Below are 21,317 nucleotides of genomic sequence, written 5' to 3'. Positions count from 1 at the left end.
AGTTGTTCAATTAACATGTGCAAGAAAAGTTACAGCAGAATGACAAAAAGCACCTTTACCATCTTTACCTTTATGACTTTGCAAAGTGAACACTTTGTATTAGTGTTTAAAAGCGTCACAGCAGTAAAGTGAGGAGCCTTTTCTCTCCATCTCTCTCTCAGAGCTGCATTATGTGCTCTGAAAAGCACATCATGTTAAATCTTTTACTCTTTGTGCGACCACATGATCCATAGTTAAAATAGAGAATATGGAAATGTATTAAAATACTGCAAATAATTACAGCAACATCCATCCATCCATCCATTTTCTCCACATTGGTGTGTCCTGAGATCAGCCCAGTCTGTATAATGGCATTTACACATGCATTATATTTATTTGACAGGGTAATTGTAAATAAACACAGCACAAAACAAGTTTGTTGCTGATTTTTAGGCCTTTCTGCACTACATTAAAATGACATCTGTTGTATATTTTGCATTTCTTTCTAAACAGGCACAGACACAGACTGGACCTGACTCCTGACTCACTGATGCCCTGAACCAACATGAGATTAATTACAAAAACACTGTCTGAGGTTTAGCTTAAAAATGCTTAAAAAGAAGCTTAAAATGTGCAGATGGGTAATGTACCGTTTATTTTAAGATATATTATAGCAAACAATAAAACGTTGATAAATCATAATTGGCTTAATAAAAAAGGCTCAATCTGATGCGGCCCCGACCGACACTGGGTTTGCATTTTTGGCCCCCGCTCCAAATGAGTTTGAGACCCCTGCTTTAGAGACTTGTATCTGACATCGAGTGCAGGAATAAGGCAGCAGTGTATGATATAGTTCAATACCGTTTTCTGCAAACTCTTTCTTCTCCTCCAGAGTCCCGCAGAAGTCGTGGACGTCGCTGTAGGCTCGGGTCAGACGCCACAGGAAGGCGGAGCTCTGTCCCAGCTGCAAGCGGAGAGAGAATGTGAGAATATTATTGCCCTGCGACTTTACAATTGAGAAAACGGCCTGAAACGAACAAAGACTGGGCAGAACATGGCTACGAATTGTTCCGTCTTTAACCCCTTAACTCCCACCTGAACGGATCCCATTATTCTCCAGTTTGGCTTTACCCTAATCAAAAAGCTTCTTGGGGAAAAAGCACCAAAACAGCCACAAAAAATTAGAAGAAAACAAGGATGTGAATTCAACAAAGATGTGACAAAAATTCAACCAAAATGTGACAAAAAATAAACAAAAAAGTGACAAAAACTCAACAAAAATATGTGACAAAAATGTGACAAAAATGTGACAAAAATGTGTCAAAAATTCAACAAAAATGTGACAAAAACAACAAAAAAAGTGACAAAAATTCAACAAAAATGTGACAAAAATTCAACCAAAAAGTGAAGAAAAAGTGACAAAAACTCAACAAAAATGTGACAAAAATGTGACAAAAACTCAACCAAAAAGTGACAAAAAAGTGACAAAAACTAAAAAAAATGTGACAAAAAAGTGACAAAAACTCAAGAAAAATGTGACAAAAACTCAACCAAAATGTGACAAAAACAACAAAAAAATGTGACAGAAACTCAACCAAAAAGTAACAAAAATGTGACAAAACAACAACAAAAAGTGACCAAAAACTCAGCAAAAATGTGACAAAAAAAAACATCTAAAAGGTGACACAACACAGCAACAACCCGAGGAAAAAGATCAGTTTTGTGGGTCTTAGCTTTCAAATGAGGTGCTACACAGGCCTATGGCCAAAGAGGACAGAATGCATTCGGTTTAGGCGGGTGGTAAGAGGTTAAAGTTCTGCGAGCCAAAACACATGAAGTCAGCAGCAGGTTAAATAATCCAATGTGCAGAGAGCAAATAGTATCCTTTTTGTGAAAGGAAGAGTCCCAAAAGAACCACGTGCCGCTGCGAGTGCATGGAACTCAGCCGATAGGTTCGTTTGTTTAGGAACTGGTTTGTAATTATAGTGAATTCATGAGACACAAATCAGAGGAAGATCTGCTTTATCACAACAAATTGCTTCCTTTAGATATGGATAATAATACATAAGGGTAAAAGCATAAAGATAAAGGCTCAATATTCAAAGTTCAATATAGGTATCCAAAAACAAAACCCTATAAATATAAATATAATATAGTGTTACGGATGGGGATTTTCAGCCCCGGTGTAATCCCGTTATTTCTGTTTATAATTTCTGTTTTGTTTAATATATGCAAAACCGCTTGGCGAGGCCCGCCGTATGACTGGTCCGCTCCTGTTCCGCCGGCTCGCCACGGATTGGACAACCGACACCACGGCGGACCAATCCACAGACCAGGCTCGTCAACCGGCTCGCCAATCAGAAGCAGCACCTGGAAGGCCACTCCCGTTAAAGCAATGGACTTTCGCCTTGTTCGAGGCGGCTGGGAGTTGAGCAACCCAGTTCGTCTTAGCGTCGTTATGTTCTGTCACTATGGCTAGCTGAAATTTGTTAGTGACTTGTTTGTTTCCGTTCAGACGCTTCATTTAGTATTAGTTCCTTAAGTTGTGTTGTTTGTTTTAGGAACTAATTTGCATATTCGTTTGAATCTTTGTTTGGTAAATTTTCTAAGTAGTTCTTGTTTTGTTCGTTTTCCTCTTTTGGTTTTCGTTAGTGTTATTTTTGTTTTACCCGTTGGGCCTCCTTTTGTTCCCTTATTCCTTATTTTTGTACGAATAAAATGCGCAGTTTTAGTTTTCAATCTACTGTGTTCCGTCCTTTGTTCCCTAGACCATAGAGGGCGTAACATATAGTAATCGTGACATCTCTAACTGTGGATGCAGCAAATGTGTACAAAGCCAACTTGTCTACAAAGCAGGAAGGTGAACTAGTAATTACAGATAGTGAGGCTTGTAAAATTCTGCTGGATGTTTTCTGTGGCTGAGAACTGTGACACTAAAAACGTGTGCATTTAACTTAACAAAGCAAAGGAAATAGGTCACAGTTTTAATCTATGACATTATACGATAGCGGTGCCTTTGTCAGACAGGCTGCTCTACGTGAACGCAGCCCACGAGACGCAACACTTACTTCTCACAACAGGATGTTTCATGAACAGTTTGAGAAACCCACTTCTTGTCGCTGCTGCAGCAGGAGGCCGAGGCTCTCCCTCTTGTCGGACTCTGAGCCCCGGTGCAGTCGGTCGATTTGCTCAAAAAGAGCTGTAGTGTCATCCACGGGGGGCTCTTCCTCCCCCTGCCTCTCTGTGACTGCATCCTCATCCTCATCGGAGTCCGTCAGGGCCGTGATGTATCTGAAAACACAAGGCGATTATATTCCTTAAATTCCTTGGTACTGCTTTAAACCTCTTTAGGGGAAATTGTCCTTCGTTTTTGACCTGTGGGACAACCTTCTCAGGACCCATCTCCAGATTCCGAGCTTGGCTTGGTGGAATAACTTGGACTATCTCTAGGGCTAGCACATTGTGTATATTTGTAGATTGCCACTAGACTAAACTCGCCAAGCCATGGGGGAGAATAAGGAACTCCACATAGAAAGAGGCCACAGCGTCTTGAATTAAACAAGGTCGTCTTGCTGAGAGAATTGAGCGCTAAATACTGAGCGATTAGTAGACAAACAGTTCTGCTGCAGCACACAGACCCATCCATAAGATCCTCTAATAGAAAATACATATTTAATGACCACTTGTTCTTTGTAAGAAAGCATCGCGTTTTGGTTTTGGACTTTTTAAATTGACTTGTGTGTGTCTTATCTTATTAAAGAGGGGGTGTTATGCTTTTTTCAGTCCCATAACACCAGTCTATATCACACTACGATGATGACCAAACCATCTGTTGGTCTGTAAATGCAGTAAATTAGAATAACTGCCTTGTATCAAATGTCTCTCTCAAAATGGCTGTAGTGAATGTCTTGAAATAGGCCTCTGTCTCTTTAAGAACCTCTGAGCCTTTAGACACGCCCCCTCCACACGCTGAGGAGCAGTGGTTGGTTACTCGGCTGGTGACGAAAGCTCGGAGGCGTCTCCAGGAGGTGGGGGCGTTCCTAGGAGGACTCAGGCAAACCTATCCCTAAAATGGCCGCCATCAGAGTTTTTACAGATTACTCAGAAATACGTGAATGTGCCAAGGCAACACTTCAGGCATGTTTTTAATGAGGGAATGACACAATAACATGATGGAAAGCTTTAAGAAGTCAATTTTGCATAACACCCCCCCTTTAAAGCTTACAAAACCTGTTCACAACGTTTTGTCTGATTCTGACGCCAAAACAAATAACCTTTCACAATCAATAGGATTGCACATATAAGAAGAGAGACCTCTCCAATTGGATCAGAAGAAGAAGATTTAGGAACTTCCGGCCTGACCTTGTAAACGCAGGCTTTAGACTAGACTTTGGTGCTGACGAGGGGTGCACTGTGACTTCTTCAGTACCAGACTAAGTGCAGAAAGTGGGTTGTATCATGGAATGGACAACGGATATCTGTCCCCGCGCAGCGCTCTTCAATACCAGAGCCCGCGGTGTGTTTTCTATCTCTCGGGACACTCTCGGGCTGGGACGATCCACTTCTGTCACGACCCGATATGTATCACGATACTCCGGGACCGATCCAATATCGATTGATCTGCAGCAACACGCGGTGTTTCAGGACGTGTCAACAATGTTGCCGTTGAAAATTGAGTTGAAACTGAGATATTTAGGTATTTGCCTCTTCCCATGACATTAGTGCCTGTCCAGAGAGGAGAGAAGTGGAGGGAGGAGGAGAGAGGAGTTAATCAGAAAGGAGAGCGTTTCATAAAACAAGCAATATCTCAGTTTCTAGAAAAAAAATCTGTGATTTGGATCAAAACTAGCCTCTGTTAAGCTAGGATTTCTCAGGAATCAAGGCAGGTAGAATTAAACTGTTTTCACCAACAGGGAGCTTAGAGTCCCCTCCTGGAGCGGTTTGAGCACCCGAATGATCCTGGGAGCACTGATGTCGCGGGCTTCATGCCCCTGGTAGTGTCTCCCATGGCAAACTGGTCCCAGGTGACGGGTCAGACAAAGAGCGGTTCAGAAGCTCCTTATGAGAGACCAACAGGCCCGGTTAATCGTGAGGCCGTCCTTCTGTGGACCCACCACCTGCAGGAGGAGCCATAGAGGCTGGTGCAATGTGAGTTGGGCAGCTCCAACAGCGGCCCCCACGACCCGGCAACGGACAAGTGGAAGAAGATGGATGGATGGATGGATGGATGGATGGATGGATGGAGGGAGCTTAGAGTCTCACCTTTCAACATTCTACATACCACAGCATGTGTCCAGAGCTATAACATAGGATATGCTGTGGTGCTACAAATATCATGAAGAATGCTCTGGATTGTTGACACTCCCAACAATAAATCCCCAAAACAGCGCGGCACTCAATGAGGAGCAGAGAAATGGGGAAGAAGCTGCAGCCACGCCCTCTTCTTTCTAAGCCACGCCCCCACACACTGACCACACAAGCACTGGGGCACTGTTTGCGCTAAAACTGTTGTTAGCCAGCCATTTGCCAGACAGATGATCGGGCCTTCAGAGGATCTTTTACTGTGGAGTCCTCAGACACGTGTATGTTTGTTGTTGTGAGGAAAACTCCACAGACATCCAAGCACAAAGACCTAATTCAGTCATGAGGATCAGCAGAAGAGCAAACCGTAAGCCAACCGCTGCTGATGGCGATCTTTATTCAAATAAGAATCCCACTGAAGATCTGAAGGTTTAAATTTTGAGGACCCTTGTTAGTAGACAAGTCTTCTAAAAGTAAATAATTCTAGGCTGTAGACCTTTTTTCATGACGACACAAGATGCATTACACAAGCACAAAACTGAGACGAAAACAAGGATGAAAATGTGAAAAAAAAAGTGAGAAAAAATGGACAAAAATTTGACAAAAAAGTGAAAAAAATTTGACGAAAAATTGACAAAAAATTGACAAAAAAGTGAGAAAAAATTGACAAAAAAATGAGAAAAAATTGACAAAAAAATGACAAAAAAGTGATAGGAATTTGACGAAAAAATTTGAATAATTTGACGAAAAAGTGACAAAAAGTGACCAAAAAATGGACAAAAATTTGACAAAAAATTGACAAAAAATTGACAAAAAATTGACAAAAAATTGACAAAAAATTGACAAAAAAGTGATAAGAATTTTACGAAAAAATGTGAATTATTTGACGAAAAAGTGACAAAAAGTGACCAAGAAATGGACAAAAATTTGACAAAAAAGTGAGAAAAAATTTACGAAAAATGGGGGAAAAATGGACAAAAAAGTGATAAGAATTTGACAAAAAAATTTGAATAATTTGATGAAAAAGTGACCAAAAAATGGACAAAAAATTGACAAAAAAGTGAGAAAAATTTGACGAAAAAATTAGAAATAATTGACAATAAAGTGATAGGAATTAATAATATTTTGACGTCAAATTATTTTTCGGCAATAATTTGACGAAAAAGTGACAAAAAGTGACCAAAAAATGGACAAAACAGCCGAGCTTGGGTGGGCACTTTGACATCAACACAATTTACCAACGTCAACAGCGAGAAACTCCCGTTAAAACCCAATCACGCTCGGCGGATTCCTCGACGACCATCTGCCTCTGCCTGTGTGGTGCGTTCGAAACACCTCTGTGGGCAGGAATTTTGAAGAACCAAAGCAAACCCTGATTTAACGAGGCCTTTTTTTACGACTCGGTGCCAGGCGCTGCTGATGAAAGGGATCAAACTGCCGTGCGCATGTTTTCGTACAAATGGCAGCGAGGTTGTTTACATAAGTGGGTCACCTAATTGTTTATAATGCTAGTTGTTAAGAAACTCTTGACGTCTTAGCGCGGATGCCCTCAGGCTTTTGCTCCAACAGTGCAGAACTTGTTTGTGAAGCGGAGGCACGCAACGTTTCGATCTGAAGTTTTATTTCCCCCCAAAAACTGTAAATTTGTCACAGTCGTACAGAGACATGGGCAGGCATCGCTTTAATCGGTTTATTTTGAATGGAAGGATTAAAACAGGACTTAACCTCTAAACTCCCGCCTGAACCGAGAGCATTTTTTCTCCAGTTCAGCTTTACCCAAATCCTGCAGGCCAGTGGAACGCCTCATTTGACCTCACCTCATCACTTTTTTTGTTGGGCGGTCACCTCATTTTTGTCAAATTTTCGTGACTTTTTTGTCACTTTTTCGTAACATTTTTTAATTTTTTTTGTCAATTTTTTGTCACTTTTTCGTCAAATTATTCAAATTTTTTTGTCAAATTCTTATCACTTTTTTGTCAATTTTTCGCAATTTTTTTCTCATTTTTTGGTCAAATTTTTGTCCATTTTTTGTCACTTTTTCGTCAGTTTTTTGTCCATTTTTTGTCCATTTTTTGGTCACTTTTTGTCATTTTTTTGTCAAATTATTCAAATTTTTTCGTCAAATTCGTATCACTTTTTTGTCCATTTTTTCCCCATTTTTCTTAAATTTTTTCTCACTTTTTGTCAAATTTTTGTCCATTTCTTGGTCACTTTTTGTCACTTTTTCGTCAAATTATTCAAATTTTTTCGTCAAATTCCTATCACTTTTTGTCAATTTTTGGTTAATTCTTTGTCAAATTTTTCTCACTTTTTTGTCAATTTTTTGTTAATTTTTTGTCAATTTTTTATCAATTTTTTCTCACTTTTTTGTCAATTTTTTGTCAATTTTTTGTCAATTTTTTCTCACTTTTTTGTCCATTTTTTGTCCATTTTTTTTCAAATTTTTCTCACTTTTTTGTCAATTTTTTGTCAATTTTTTATCAAATTTTTCTCACTTTTTTGTCAATTTTTTGTCAATTTTTTGTCAATTTTTTCTCACTTTTTTGTCAATTTTTCTACAATTTTTTCTCAATTTTTTCTCAAATTTTTCTCAAATTTTTCTTACTTTTTTCTCAAATTTTTGTCAATTTTTTTGTCACTTTTTCGTCAGTTTTTTCACATTTTCATCCTTGTTTTCGTCTCAGTTTTGTCGCTATTTTCACACCTTTTTTCCAGAAGCTTTTAGATTGGGTTAAAGCTGGAGAAAAAGTGCTCGATTCAGGTGGGTGTTAAGGTGTTAATCACGGCTAAAAATAATTCTAAAGATTTGGTGGAAATAATGATTGAAAATGAAATATTACTTACCCAATAAAAATCTAAATCTTTTGCGGAAATGCTACTTGAATAGTCAAAATGTGCAGCAATGTCGGACTATTTTAGAATAAACAAAAGCCTGGGACACACTAGAGGATTTTAAAATCTTGTGCACAGACCACACACCTTTTTCCAGAAGTAATAATGGTGCAGTGGCATGAAACCACAGACTAAACCAGTACTTCCCAAACTGGAGGGTTATTTGAGATAATTATATGGTTAAAAATCTTCAAATACGACGACTACAGGTGCATAAAAAGGTAAACAAACAGCTATTTGAGGTTTCTTCTTCTGAAACACTGAAGAGGCGCCAAAAGCCCCCACACCTGCAGCACAGTGGAGGCGTCACGAGAGGTGCTACAGGAAACAAGTAAGGGACAAAGGAGAATATGGTGAAAGACTGGAGTGGAGCGGAGAGAGCTGTGCAGGAGGAAGGAGGAGGTGGGGGAGCTGACCAGTGCGGGACACCACGCTCTGACACAGGGACAGACCCAGGAGGCGCTGCACCGTTTCAGATTATACCATGGTCTGGGTGAATACTGGATTCTGATTGGCTGGTGCATTATTTTGGTGTAACCGCACACGTAGTCCGGTAGTTAAATCACTGGGATGTCACTCCGCTGTGGCATCGCCATAGCAACGCATGACACAGCTGAATCAGATAAAGGTGTAATTAGTGACTGACAGGAACGTATGAGATGGATTTTGTGTTAATTTCAACGTTTTTGGCCAAAACAAAAAGTTTGCTAAATGTTTGTAGAGGAGAGTGAGCAGCTAGGTTAGCTACTGTTAATAACATATGAGCTTTACATTTCTGTTGAAAACGGTTAAGGCTATTCATCATTTTCAGGCGTACATAAAATGATCCTTTAAGCATATTTGTCTGGATTAGTAAAGTCAAACATTAAAGTTTGAGTTGGGGGGGCCCAGGTGTGAGCGACTCCACCGCAGCTGTTTCCATAAACAGTTGAGCTGGTTGAGCTAGCTAGCTTTAGCTTCAGGTTAAACAGCATAAAAGTGAAATAACTCCTGCCCACGAGTGCCGCATATCGGTGTTTACTTCCAGGGAAAAGTGCCGGGTCACACTGCAAAAAGTGAATATCAAGCATTGGCTTAAATGACTTGAATTGAGGAAATGTTTCTTGTTTTGAGCGGTTTTCACTCATTTAGACACTTTTCCTGATCGGACCAAGTTCACTTTGCTTGTTTGAGGACATTTCAGACCAGTTCTAGGGTAAATCTCGCTTGAAATAAGAAAGTAAAATCGCCAATGAGATAAGACCAATTTTCTTACCCCATTGGCAAAGAAAATGACCTGAAATAAGGGCGAAAAGTAGTGAAACGAGTCAGAAACATCTCAGAACAAGTGAAATAATCGAGGACAAACGCCCAAGAACTTCTTAACTAGTCAAAACAGCTAAAATTTGGATTATTATGCTCAAATTGAGATGTTTATACTAATCTAGTTAATTACTTTTTGCAGTGCTGAAACTGCAGACAAACGTTACCGTCTTTACCAGAGGCTTAAACAGTGGCTCAAATCGGCCCAAAGGTGTTCACATGTGTAAAATGTGCCTTATCTAGTTTAATAATCTGTTTTATTGTAACCGTGTGTAATAATGTGTTTTATTTTTAAATCCTAAAAGCCCCCTATGGACAGCTGTTGAAAATTAGCACATGTGCTATAACACTTTAAACAATGCATCTGGTTTGTCCAATGTAATTGCTATGTCCATATTAAATAAACAAATGAAATGAAACAATCAAACGCAAGGCCATAAGACGGAATCTAGACCAGGGGTTCTCAACCTGGGGGTCGGAACCCCCAAGGGGGTCGCGAGACAAATCTGGGGGGTCGCCAAAGCGTATAGATAAAAATGTACATTTTAATATTATTATGATGGTGTTGCTATTATACTAGGGTGCCATTATTTGTTCCAAATTTGAATCATTTTATTTTAGCCATTGTTTTGTCTTTGTTTTTTTTTTAGAATTATATAGGTTAACCCCTTAACTCCCACCTGAACCGAGCACATTTTCTCCAGTTTGGCTTTACCCCAATCCAAAAGCTTCTGGAAAAACAGCTGTGGAAATAGTAAGAAAACTTAGACAAAAACAATGATGGAAATGTGACAAAAAAAAGTGAGAAAACATTGGCAAAAAAGTGACGAAAAATTGATGAAAAAATGGCAAAAATGTCACAAGAAATTGACAAAAAAATGACAAAATGTGACCAAAAAAATTACCAAAAATGTGACAAAGATTTGATTAAAAAATGACGAAAATATAATAAAAAAAATACAAAAAAATGATAAAAAAAAATTGACAAAAAAGTACAAAAAAGTTACAAAAATGAGTTGAATACCCAACAAAAAAAATGGAAAAAAAATGTAATGACGTCAGGTAAAATATCCTCTGGGTTCAGGCGGGAGTTAAGAGGTTAATGTCCCTGTTTTTCCCATGGTCTGACCCAGGCGGGGGTCCCGATCCTAATCAACTGTTATAATGGGGGTCGCGGCTCCAAAAGGTTGAGAACCACTGATCTAGACGACCCCAACCACCTGTACGTTCGGGCTCAAGGTTGGGCTAAAACTAGAGGGTCTCCAGCTAAGCATAAAATACACTGCCTGACAAGTCGGAACAAAGAAAAGATTCTCAATGGGGGTTAAGATCTGGACTCTGTGGCGGCCAATCCTCCCTGAACCACTCTTTCACAATGCGAGCCCAGTGGATGCTTATGTAAGGGCAAATATCTGGAGAGACTGCGGCGAAGGAGCCCGTGTAGCAAATTACTACCCATCAAACACCCTGAGCAAACACTTTTTTACGTTTCGCCAATAAAAGAATAAAGCCGTGTGAAGCAGGTTCAGAAATGAAAGGCCGGAGACCGGGAGCAGGTATGAAGAGCTGCTATTAAGACCTGGCAGCGGCTGCGTGTGCGTCACTGGTGGTTAGGGGAATGTTTCGGGCTGAGAGCCACGGTACGAGAGGGATGTGTCAGAGCAGGGCCACAGACAGGACTCCGACAGGTGCCGAGAGCCAGGGGGAAGGCCCCGCCCTGAAGAGCCTCGCCCCACACACCTCCGAGCGGCGGGAGTGGAGGCAGAGGAGAAACAGGAGCTAAAGAGGCAATGAAGGACCTGCCCTTTTTTTTGAGTTCAATTCTTGTAGCCTGCAGTGTATTATATAGTACGTCATGTTAGTCCAGTGCTCAGGTCTCTGCACTCACCGCTCGCCCAGAGTCCGGACTAAACACTGTGAGGCAGTGTTTAACCTCTTAACTCCCGCCTGAACCGAGAGCATTTTCTCCAGTTCAGCTTTAGCCAAATCCTGTAGGCCAGTGTAACGCCTCATTTGGAAGCTAAGACCTACAAAACTAAATTGATCTTCTTCCTCACGTCATCAGATTTTTTTTTCATCACTTTTTTTGTTGGGCAGTCGTCTCATTTTTGTCAAATTTTTGTGACTTTTTTGGGACTTTTTTGTCAAATTATTCAATTTTTTTTGTCAAATTCTTATCACTTTTTCGTTCATTTTTTCTCAATTTTTCGTCAATTTTTTTCTCATTTTTTGTAAATTTTTTGTCACTTTTTCGTCAATTTTTTCTATTTTTTCGTGTCAATTTTTTCTCACTTTTTTGTCAAATTTTTCGAGTCTTTTTGTCCATTTTTTTTGGTCACTTTTTCGTCAAATTATTCGCATTTTTTGTCAAAATGTCTGCATCAAAACAAAATGCAAGTGTATTATGTTTTCTGTAAAGCACTTTGGTCGACTATGTTGTTTTTAAAGCGCTCTATAAGTAAAGTTGGATTGGATATAGCGTTATAACATTGATGCGCTAGGATTTGGAATAACTCTCCTTTTTGATTCTGAAAGCTGTGCACGTGTGGAAGATTATATTTGAGAGCTAGAAACAAATTTCAAGTTTAACCCCTTGACTCCCACCTGAACCGAGCACATTTTCTCCAGTTTGGCTTGACCCCAGTCCAAAAGCTTCTGGAAAAAAGGTGTGAAAATAGCAACAAAACTGAGACGAAAACAATGATGAAGATGTGACAAAAAGTGAGAAAACTTTGACAAAAAATTGACCAAAAAATGTGACAAAAATGACAAAAAATTGATTCAAAAAAATAAAAAAATGTGACAAAAAATTACATCAATGTGACAAAAAATTGACAAAAAAATGATTAAAAAATTACAAAAAATTACAAAAAATTACAAAAAATTACAAAAAAATTACAAAAATTGACTAAAAAATGACAAAAAATGTGACAAATAATTGACAAAAAATTTACAAAAAAATGATTAAAAAATGACAAAAATGTGTCAAAAAATTACAAAAAATTACAAAAAATTACAAAAAAATTACAAAAAATGACCAAAAAATGACAAAAAATGTGACAAAAATGTGACAAAAATGTGACAAATAATTGACAAAAAATTGACAAAAAATTGACAAAACATTGACAAAAAAATGACAAAAAATGACAAAAAATGACAAAAAAAATGTGACAAAAATGTGACAAAAAATTGACAAAAAAATGACAAAAATGTGACAAAAATGTGACAAAAATGACAAAAAATGAAAACAAAAATGACAAAAAATTTGACAAAAATGTGACAAAAAATGACAAAAAATGTATTTAAAAAAAGATAAAAAAGCTACAAAATGAGTTGAATAAAAAAAAAGATGGAAATAAAATCGGATGACGTGAGGAAAAAGATCCATTTAGATGAGTTTTGTAGATCTTAGCTTTGAAATGAGGTGTTACCTACAGGCTTTGGGTAAAGCTAAACTGGAGAAAATGCTCTCGGTTCAGGCGGGAGTCAAGAGGTTAAATCCATCTTTCAGGTGCAGATTGTCACGACAGCCAACACGCGAACCTCATGGAAAACAGACTGTTCATCACAGAAAGAACACGAAACGACCGCGATGTTGCTGTTTGCAGAAAACAAAATGGATTCTTTGTGATTACCTAACTCCTACAGCTGCCTGTCTTTGTGCGGCCTTTGAGATCCTCTGAGAAACAATGCATGTGGTCTTGGAAAGGCTCTTTACATTGTTGTGTGTGTCTCAACCGTAATTTCGGGATGTTGACAAGACCTGGCTGCAAATTGCTTCGTTCGACTGAAGAGCAGCGATGTTGCAACTCCCACCGCACAGACGCACACAGCCCGGTTTTCATAAGATGTTAATAACAGCACTTTAGATAATAACCGTCACATGTTCAGCGGCAGAGAGCTTCGGCATCAGCGCCTTGTCAGCACTTTCATTCACAAATGTATCTTTGACTTACACGACGTCAGCCCTGACAGGAGTTGAACCGAATAAAAGGCTGTTCGGATACAGTGATTATCGTTGTGTGGTCGAGCCGGGCGATAAGACGACGATAAAGCCCGAATCGTGATCTGATGAAGTTTAATGCAGCTTTATGCTCAAATACAGACACTTCTCCCACTTACTGCTCAGTCTTGTCGAGCTCTGAGTGACAGGGGATTTAAAGAACTAATGCAAACTTTCAGAAGAAGTTTACATTGGCAACAAATGTCACAGCCTGATTTACTAACATTGTAATATCAAAACGTATTGGACCAAATATAGTAGCACTGTGGCCTTTTAGTGTTTCTGCGAGACAAAAATCTCAACAGTTAAATTTTTGTCGATAGCTCGACTTTAAGGGGACTATACGGAGTTTAAAAATGTTAAAATGAGCCGAAAACAATGATGAAAATGTCACAAAAAAGTGAGAAAACATTGACAAAAAAGTGACGAAAAATGGATGAAAAAGTGGCAAAAATGTCACAAGAAATTGACAAAAAATTGACGGCAAAAATGTGAAAAAATAAGACAACAAAATACAAAAATGTGATAAAAAATTGACAAAAAAAATTACAAAAATGTGGAAAAAAAATGACATTTTTTTTTACAAAAATGTGATTAAAAAATGACAAAAAATGGATAAAAAATTGACAGAAAAATTACAAAAATGTGACAAAAAAATGACAAAAAATTACAAAAAAAATGACAAAAAAAAAGACAAAAAAAGACAAAAATTGGATAAATAATTGGATAAAAAATTGACAGAAAAATGACAAAAAATGACAAAAAAATGACAAAAAATGGATAAAAAATTGGATAAAAAATTGGATAAAAAATTGACAGAAAAATTACAAAAGTGTGATTAAAATTTGACCCAAAAAAAACAAAAATTAAAAAAAAAAAAGACACAAAAAAAAAGACAAAAATGTGAGAAAAAATGACCAAAAAATGACAAAAAAGTTACAAAAATGAGTTGAATACCCAACAAAAAAATGATAGAAAAAAATCTGATAACGTGAGGAAAAAGATCCTCTCGGTTCAGGCGGGAGTTAAGAGGTTAAGTGGTGCTAGCCCACAGTTGGCTTCGCCCGTTAGCCTGTTAGCTTCTTCTTCGTGATTCCATTAGTGTGTATTGGTGGCTCCGACCCGGAGGCAGCGAAGTTGCAATTGTGGTTTTCTGGCCAGAGACACCAGGAAGAGATGAAAGACCCTCAATCATCCCACTAACACTTGCATTACCCCCAGAGGGACCAAGGAAAGGATGTATTAAGGTAAACAAGTTACTTAGTACTGGTTTAATGCTGTCCCAGAATCAAAATGTGGTCGCAAAGGTTGAATATTTTGTTCAGTACTTTGATCATTTTATTTTTCTTTACACCAGTAGTACCTAAACCTTATTTCCCAACAACATACGGTACCAAAAAGTGCATAAAAGTGCTCCCAGCCCTATTGAATGAATTTTGAAAGAGCAAAGGCATGCGACTTTTGTACCGCATTGGTCTTTTACAGCATTCATTAATTCTCTGTCTTACACCTAAACCTTCAAAAACTCACTGAGTCACAGGCATTAAATACGTTTTCAAAATAGAAATCTGCCCATCCCGTCTCCAACCCCGTCTAAAACCGGCTAACCCTCGAACCCAGGGGTGCCCAAACTTTTTGTCTCCGAGGGCCAAAATGAAAAAGTGCCTCTGAGTCGCCGGCCAAACACAGCGATGTCAAGCACGAAAAACACATATAACTGCAAATTCTAAAGCTACTTTATTTTATTTACTTACTTTGCATTACTTTGCATTTGATTCTATCTATGCAAATAACATGCTATATTAAAACAAATGGTAACTATGGCAAAAGCCTAATTTTAGAAGAACAAAACCAACAATTGTAGCAATTTAGTGCAAAAAAAACCCCAAAACACCTGCATCTACAGCACCTCAGTAACTTTACCTGAGTCGTTAACTCAAAGAAAATGCCACATTAGATTATTTTGAAAGTGTCAGTTCAGCATCAATTCTTTTATAAGTCAATTTTTAACATGAACCTTTGTTGATGTCAACAACCTTTGCAATAAAAGTGGGAAAACTATGAAATTTGCTGCTACAACGCTCTGTAATTGATAAATACCAAGACACCACAACAGTCCAAAAGGAGTGAAACAGCGCCCCCAATTTGACGCTGGTGGTCAAAAAGTGTACTGCATCCATATTTACCAATGAGAATGAATGGAAGAGAGTTTGTATTAACCACACTCAGCGCAAAAGTAGGTCACTCTCTGGTGGGCCAACAGAACTGTTTCGGCGGGCCCCACTTTGGGCACCCCGGCTCTAACCCCATGTTGGGAAAAGCATAGATTACTTTGGTTACTTTTGGTAATTATCTCAGTCTTGACGTAAAAAGTTAACTTTGATAAAAACTGTTAAACGTATCGCAAGGGCAATAGTTGCTCTGTGATCTTTTTCAGAACCATTCAGCAAAATCTAACGTGTCAGCACTTTCATTCACAAACAGCTATTAGTTCTACACTATCAACTCCCACAAGTGCAAGAAAATATGACGAGAGCAACCAAGTAAAACACATGACTTCATCCGCGCCGTGGCCAACATTTGTAGCGAACTTGTTTTGAGAGGAACTCGCGGCGTGTTCGGAGAAAAGGCTCTGGGGTACAGATCTCAATGGGGCCTAAAGAGTCTCCTCAGTTACACAGTTCAAAACAAACCCGAGTTACCATCTCAACTGCAGCGGGGCCGGGAGCACGCCGGCGTTTCTTTCAGCGCTGACAGGAGGGGGGGGGGGGAGAGAGAAAGAAAGGAGGGAGAGGGAGTGTGAGCGAGGATTATTTCAAGTTCCCTACAAGCTTGCAACTAAACTTGGAGAATCAGAAAAGAACCAAGCTCAAATTGTACACAGATAAAAAAAACAAGCTGCAATGAATATGAGATGCAACAATCAATCAGATCAAAACAGTATCCACGTCCAAAGTCAATAAAACTATCATTTCAATCTTCATCTCAGCTCATCACAGCTCACTCCTCAATTCCTCAATCAATCAATCAATCAAACTTTATTTATAAAGCGCTTTTCATACCGAAAGGTCTCACAAAGTGCTTTACAGATTACAACATTTAAAACAATGCGCCTGGGACAACCTCCCATATATATACATTTTATATATTAGGATTAAATAAATAGATTAGTCAGTTAAAGCAGTACTAAGTAACTCTTCCCCCTAGAGGCCATAAGCGCAACTGCAGGTGTAGTAGCAAGTTACGATTTTTTAATTTATTAATTGTCTTGGAGAGTAAATACTACGCTGACAGGAAAGGCGAAGGGAGAGAGGGTTACTGTGCATCCAATTATACAACGGAAATATTTTTTTCACTCAAACCTGGCTGTAAATACTGTTTAAAGTGACGTTAGCCCGCAGTTAGCTTTGCCCGTTAGCATGTTGAAGGTTTATTAAGGTAAATAAGTTACTTAGTACTGCTTTAAAGGCTAAGCTAAGAAGGTGGGTCTTGAGCTGCTCTTAAATACATGAACGTTCTCCTCAGCCCTGAGCTCCTCCGGCAGATCGTTCCAGAGGCGAGGGCCGTAATATTGGAAAGACGCCTCACTGTGAGTCTTTCTGTTGACTTTAAGAATAACTAGGAGACCCCCTGAGGAGGAGCGAAGGGGCCGTGAAGGTTCATAAGGTAAAAGCAGCTCTGAAAGATAAGAAGGACCAAGACCATTAAGACATTTAAAAACCATCAAAAGAACTTTAAAATCGATCCTGAAACACACGGGGCCAATGCAGCGATTCTCAAACCGGTGTAATGTGGTCCCGCCTCCTGGTCTTCGTCAGGACTCGAGCTGCTGTAAACCTGAGATCCTCTTTTTGGGAAGACCAGAAAGCAGGGCATTACAGTAGTGGATACGACTGGTGATAAAAGCATGAGCGTCTCCGTGTTGGCCCGAGAGATAATGGGGCGACTCTGGCTCTGTTCTTTAGATGTTAAAAACCTATCTTTGTGATTTTCTTAATGTGTGGAATAGTTTTGTCCTGGTTAAGCTGGAGAAAGTTTTCTGCCATCCAGGATTTGATTCTAAAACGCAGTTAAAAAGTGCATCCATTGGCCTGGTGTCATCAGGAGACATGGAGATGAATAACTGTGTATCATCAGCATAACTGTGAAAATGGACCCCGTGTCTCCTGATGACATCACCAAGAGGGAGTACTTGAGGGCTACCGTTCTGCTGCACATCCAAACACAACACCGAAGCGTTTCCAAGCACTTTGAGCTGAGACGACACTTCTCAGAGAGGCCTTGGAGAGTTCAAACCGAGCCTTTTTTTGTTTTAGGGAAGTGACGGCTTCGGGAAATACGGTCCAACGCGTCCCGAGGCTATTGTTCACCATGAGCTCACGCTGCGGAGCCAATTAAGCAACGGCTCTACTCCCGGAATAGAAAAGAGGAAGGTTAGTAAGCAGTTCAGTAGCATACCAGGAGTACCAGGGGTTGTAAACAATTGAGCCAGAATCAAGTCCAAACTTATTTTTAGAATCGACGAGAAAAAGTCGAGGAAGGGATTTAGGAGTGGAACAAATGTCTGGGAGAGGCTGGTGAGAGGCTGGTGAGATGCTGGTGAGAAGCTGGTGAGAGGTTGGTGAGAGGCTGGTGAGAGGCCGGTGAGGTGAGAGGCTGGTGAGGTGAGAGGCTGGTGAGGTGAGAGGCTGGTGAGGTGAGAGGCTGGTGAGAGGCCGGTGAGAGGCTGGTGAGAGGCTGGTGAGAGGCTGGTGAGAGGCTGGTGAGAGGCTGGTGAGAGGCTGGGGAGAGGCTGGTGAGAGGCTGGTTCACGGGCCACAGACACTGACTGCGGACAGTGCTGCGGACTAGAGTGAACTTATTTTCGGGCTCGTACGGATCAGCGCGTTTACAAATGAAACTGGTGTAAAATTAAAATGGGCCTGTTTAGTTGAGCGACTTAGCGTTCGTTTTTGTGGAAAATAAATCAATAAATAAACTGGGCTTTTACGCACCAAGCTCAGCAAGACCCTGAGCTCAGGCCCTGCTCCGGGGAAGTGACCAGCTTCTGTCTGACGTATTCCTGACAGAGCCTTCGAGGTAACATTTACACGTTATGACGAATAAAGGACAGACGTCCACAATCAATAATTAGCACTTTTTATAAAAAATAAAAAAACAATTATCATTATTGCAAATAAATACTCTTGGCTTTAAAGAAATAGCGATATAAATATCGATACTGCCTGTGATTTGTGTCTGTTTCCTTCAGCTATTTAATCGTGTACGTGTTGTCGAAGGGGGAAAAATTATTAACAACTCGGTGCCCTCCACGCGCTCATCCAGCGTCTCCACGCGCTGGTCCAAGGAGCGTCACCTGCTGCCGTACGCAGCCCGCAGGCCACGGTCAAATCGGGGATGGAAACTAGCAGGAAACAGCTCAGCTGCTGGATGTTAGTCCGAGGACTGTGAGGTTTTTATCATGGCTCTTCAAAAGCAGAGGATATTGATCCAGTAGGAAAACACGGGCGCACTTTAGAGACGCGCGCAGGGATGAGCGGGTGAACAGCGAACATACGGCTCTGTCTCCTCAGGACGGACGTGGGACAGACTCGTGGAGCCTTTTTAATTTGTGGAGCCTTTTGTTTGGACTGTTCCGGGCCAAGAAAACAAGGTCGCAGACAGTGTTGTTTTCGTCAACAAAGACGATAACGATATCTTTTCGTTGACGCCCCTTTTTTAATGACGATAACGTAACGATGACGAGCTAAAATGAGCTCTTTGGGGACGAGAACATGACGAGACGTTTACGAGTTTACGTCAATGAGACGAGACAAAAATGGGAGAAGGTTTTTGGTCAGATCGTTCAGAGTTTGTGGAGTGAGAGAACACACGGTAAACGTGACCCGGAGCGGCGCCGTGATGCTCATGATGCGCCCGGGCAGCGGCGCCTCTTTCTCTCTCTCCCCGTGGCGTGCGGTCACTGCTCGCACATCCTCCTCGGAGCGTCTGACATCCAGGTCACAGGGACTTTATTGTTTCTCAGGACAGTTTTCAATACCGTGGCGTGTGAACGCAGAAAGCACGTTGATGTAGCTACGTATGTGCAGGTAAAAAATTTGTTTTAAAAATCTCGACGCGATGATCAGAGGACGAGGAGAGCGGGCGCTTTTGGGAAAAGTCCTGTTCACAGTCGGCCGACCACTTCTGCCAGTGCCTATCGTGGTGTTATCTGTTTGTCAAAAGCTATAGAAAGCCAATAGAAGCTTTTATTTATCCCAATTTCCAAGACTTATCGAAATTAATTATAACTTTTTATAATGAAACCGAAGAAAACTTGACAAAAACCTTTTTGATTTTCGTCTGACTAAAACGTGACTAAAACGATCACACTTTGAAATGACTAAAATGTGACTAAACCTCAACAGTGGTCGCTCGTGCAGACGCCAAAAGAGACGCACGACCTTCATATTTTGAGGCCGCAAATGATTGCATTGTGTGACAGGCCCCTTAAGTAGAGTTTCTGTGTTGAGTACTTTCTACTTTTACTGCACTACATTTGAAAGACAAATACTTTCTACTCCACTAATTACAGAAATGTAGTGGCTCCAAAGGCTGTGCAGATGTGCTGTCAAAAGGGATTAAAGGGTTAGAGCGGTAATAGTACAGTTGGACATGAAAATATCGACGCCTTCTGAACACAAAGCGCCTCATTTGATCACAGTAGTAATTACACTCTTGACTCAAAGACGGCCTGTTCACTTAGTCTCGAGTTTACTTAAGGTCTAATTGTGTGAAATCAGGTTTTGCATTGTGAGACGCTCCACCCACGCCTTTGTTTTACCGGGGACTTTTTGCACCTGCTCTGGCAAACGTCCAAGTCCATTTCATCACGCAGCGATTGTTTATAACTGAGGCTAATTTTGTTTCCTGTTCATTTCTATTTTGGAAAGAAGGGGAGTTTCAGCAGGTACATGTGACCCTACTTAACTTTTGATAATGCGCCAACTGATCACAAGGTTAAAACGTATTTATGTTAAGAATTTCAAACAGGCAATGAAATACTCTGAGGTCTGCAGTTGTTATTATATTCATGATGAATGTTTTAAAGTCAAGATTCAGGCCTTGCAGTAAAATATATGTATTAACTCCGTAACTCCCGCCTGAACCGAGCACATTTTCTCCAGTTTGGCTTTACCCCAGTCCAAAAGCTTCTGGAAAAAAGCTGTGAAAATAGCGACAAAACTGAGACGAAAACAACGATGGAAATGTGACAAAAAAGTGACGAAAAATGGATGAAAAAGTGGCAAAAATGTCACAAAAATGTCACAAGAAATTGACAAGAAATTGACAAAAAATGGACAAAAAACACAAAAATGTGATAAAAATCTGACCAAAAAATTACAAAAATGTGACAAAAAAATGACAAAAATGGATGAAAAAATTGATGAAAAAATGACCAAAATGTGACCAAAAGAATTACAGAAAATTACAAAAAAATTACCAAAATTTGACAAAAAAAAAAGGAAAAACAAATGACAAAAATGTGACAAAATATGACCAAAAAAAATTACAAGATTTGACCAAAAAATGACAAAAATGTGAGGAAAAAATGACAAAAAAAAATGACAAAAATGTGAGGAAAAAATGACAAAAAAATGACAAAAAAGTTACAAAAATGAGTTGAATACCCGACAAAAAAATGATGGAAAAAAATCTGATGACGTGAGGAAAAAGATCCTCTCGGTTCAGGCGGGAGTTAAGAGGTTAAAAAGATTATTTATTACATTATTATTATCCTATGATTCGGCCTTATTATCCACAAGGTCTCTAAAATCTCTGGTAAAATAACACGAAGATG

General features: G+C 39.7%; 1 protein-coding gene across 1 annotated transcript in view; it reads right to left on the bottom strand.

The window, feature by feature from the left end:
* rmdn2 (regulator of microtubule dynamics 2) overlaps positions 1–21,317 on the bottom strand; it is a 124,505-nt gene that overhangs the window by 77,341 nt on the left and 25,847 nt on the right. Inside the window, exons 3-4 of the mRNA XM_079560597.1 lie at positions 3,090–3,270; positions 841–943 (exon numbers count right to left, since the gene is read on the bottom strand). Of these exons, the coding sequence (XP_079416723.1) occupies positions 841–943; positions 3,090–3,270 (284 nt within the window). The remainder of the gene's footprint in view (positions 1–840; positions 944–3,089; positions 3,271–21,317) is intronic.

The sequence above is a fragment of the Gobius niger genome, assembly GCF_951799975.1.
Source record: "Gobius niger genome assembly, chromosome: 7".
NCBI lineage: Eukaryota > Metazoa > Chordata > Actinopteri > Gobiiformes > Gobiidae > Gobius > Gobius niger.
This window is presented reverse-complemented; position numbering and strand designations above follow the sequence as displayed.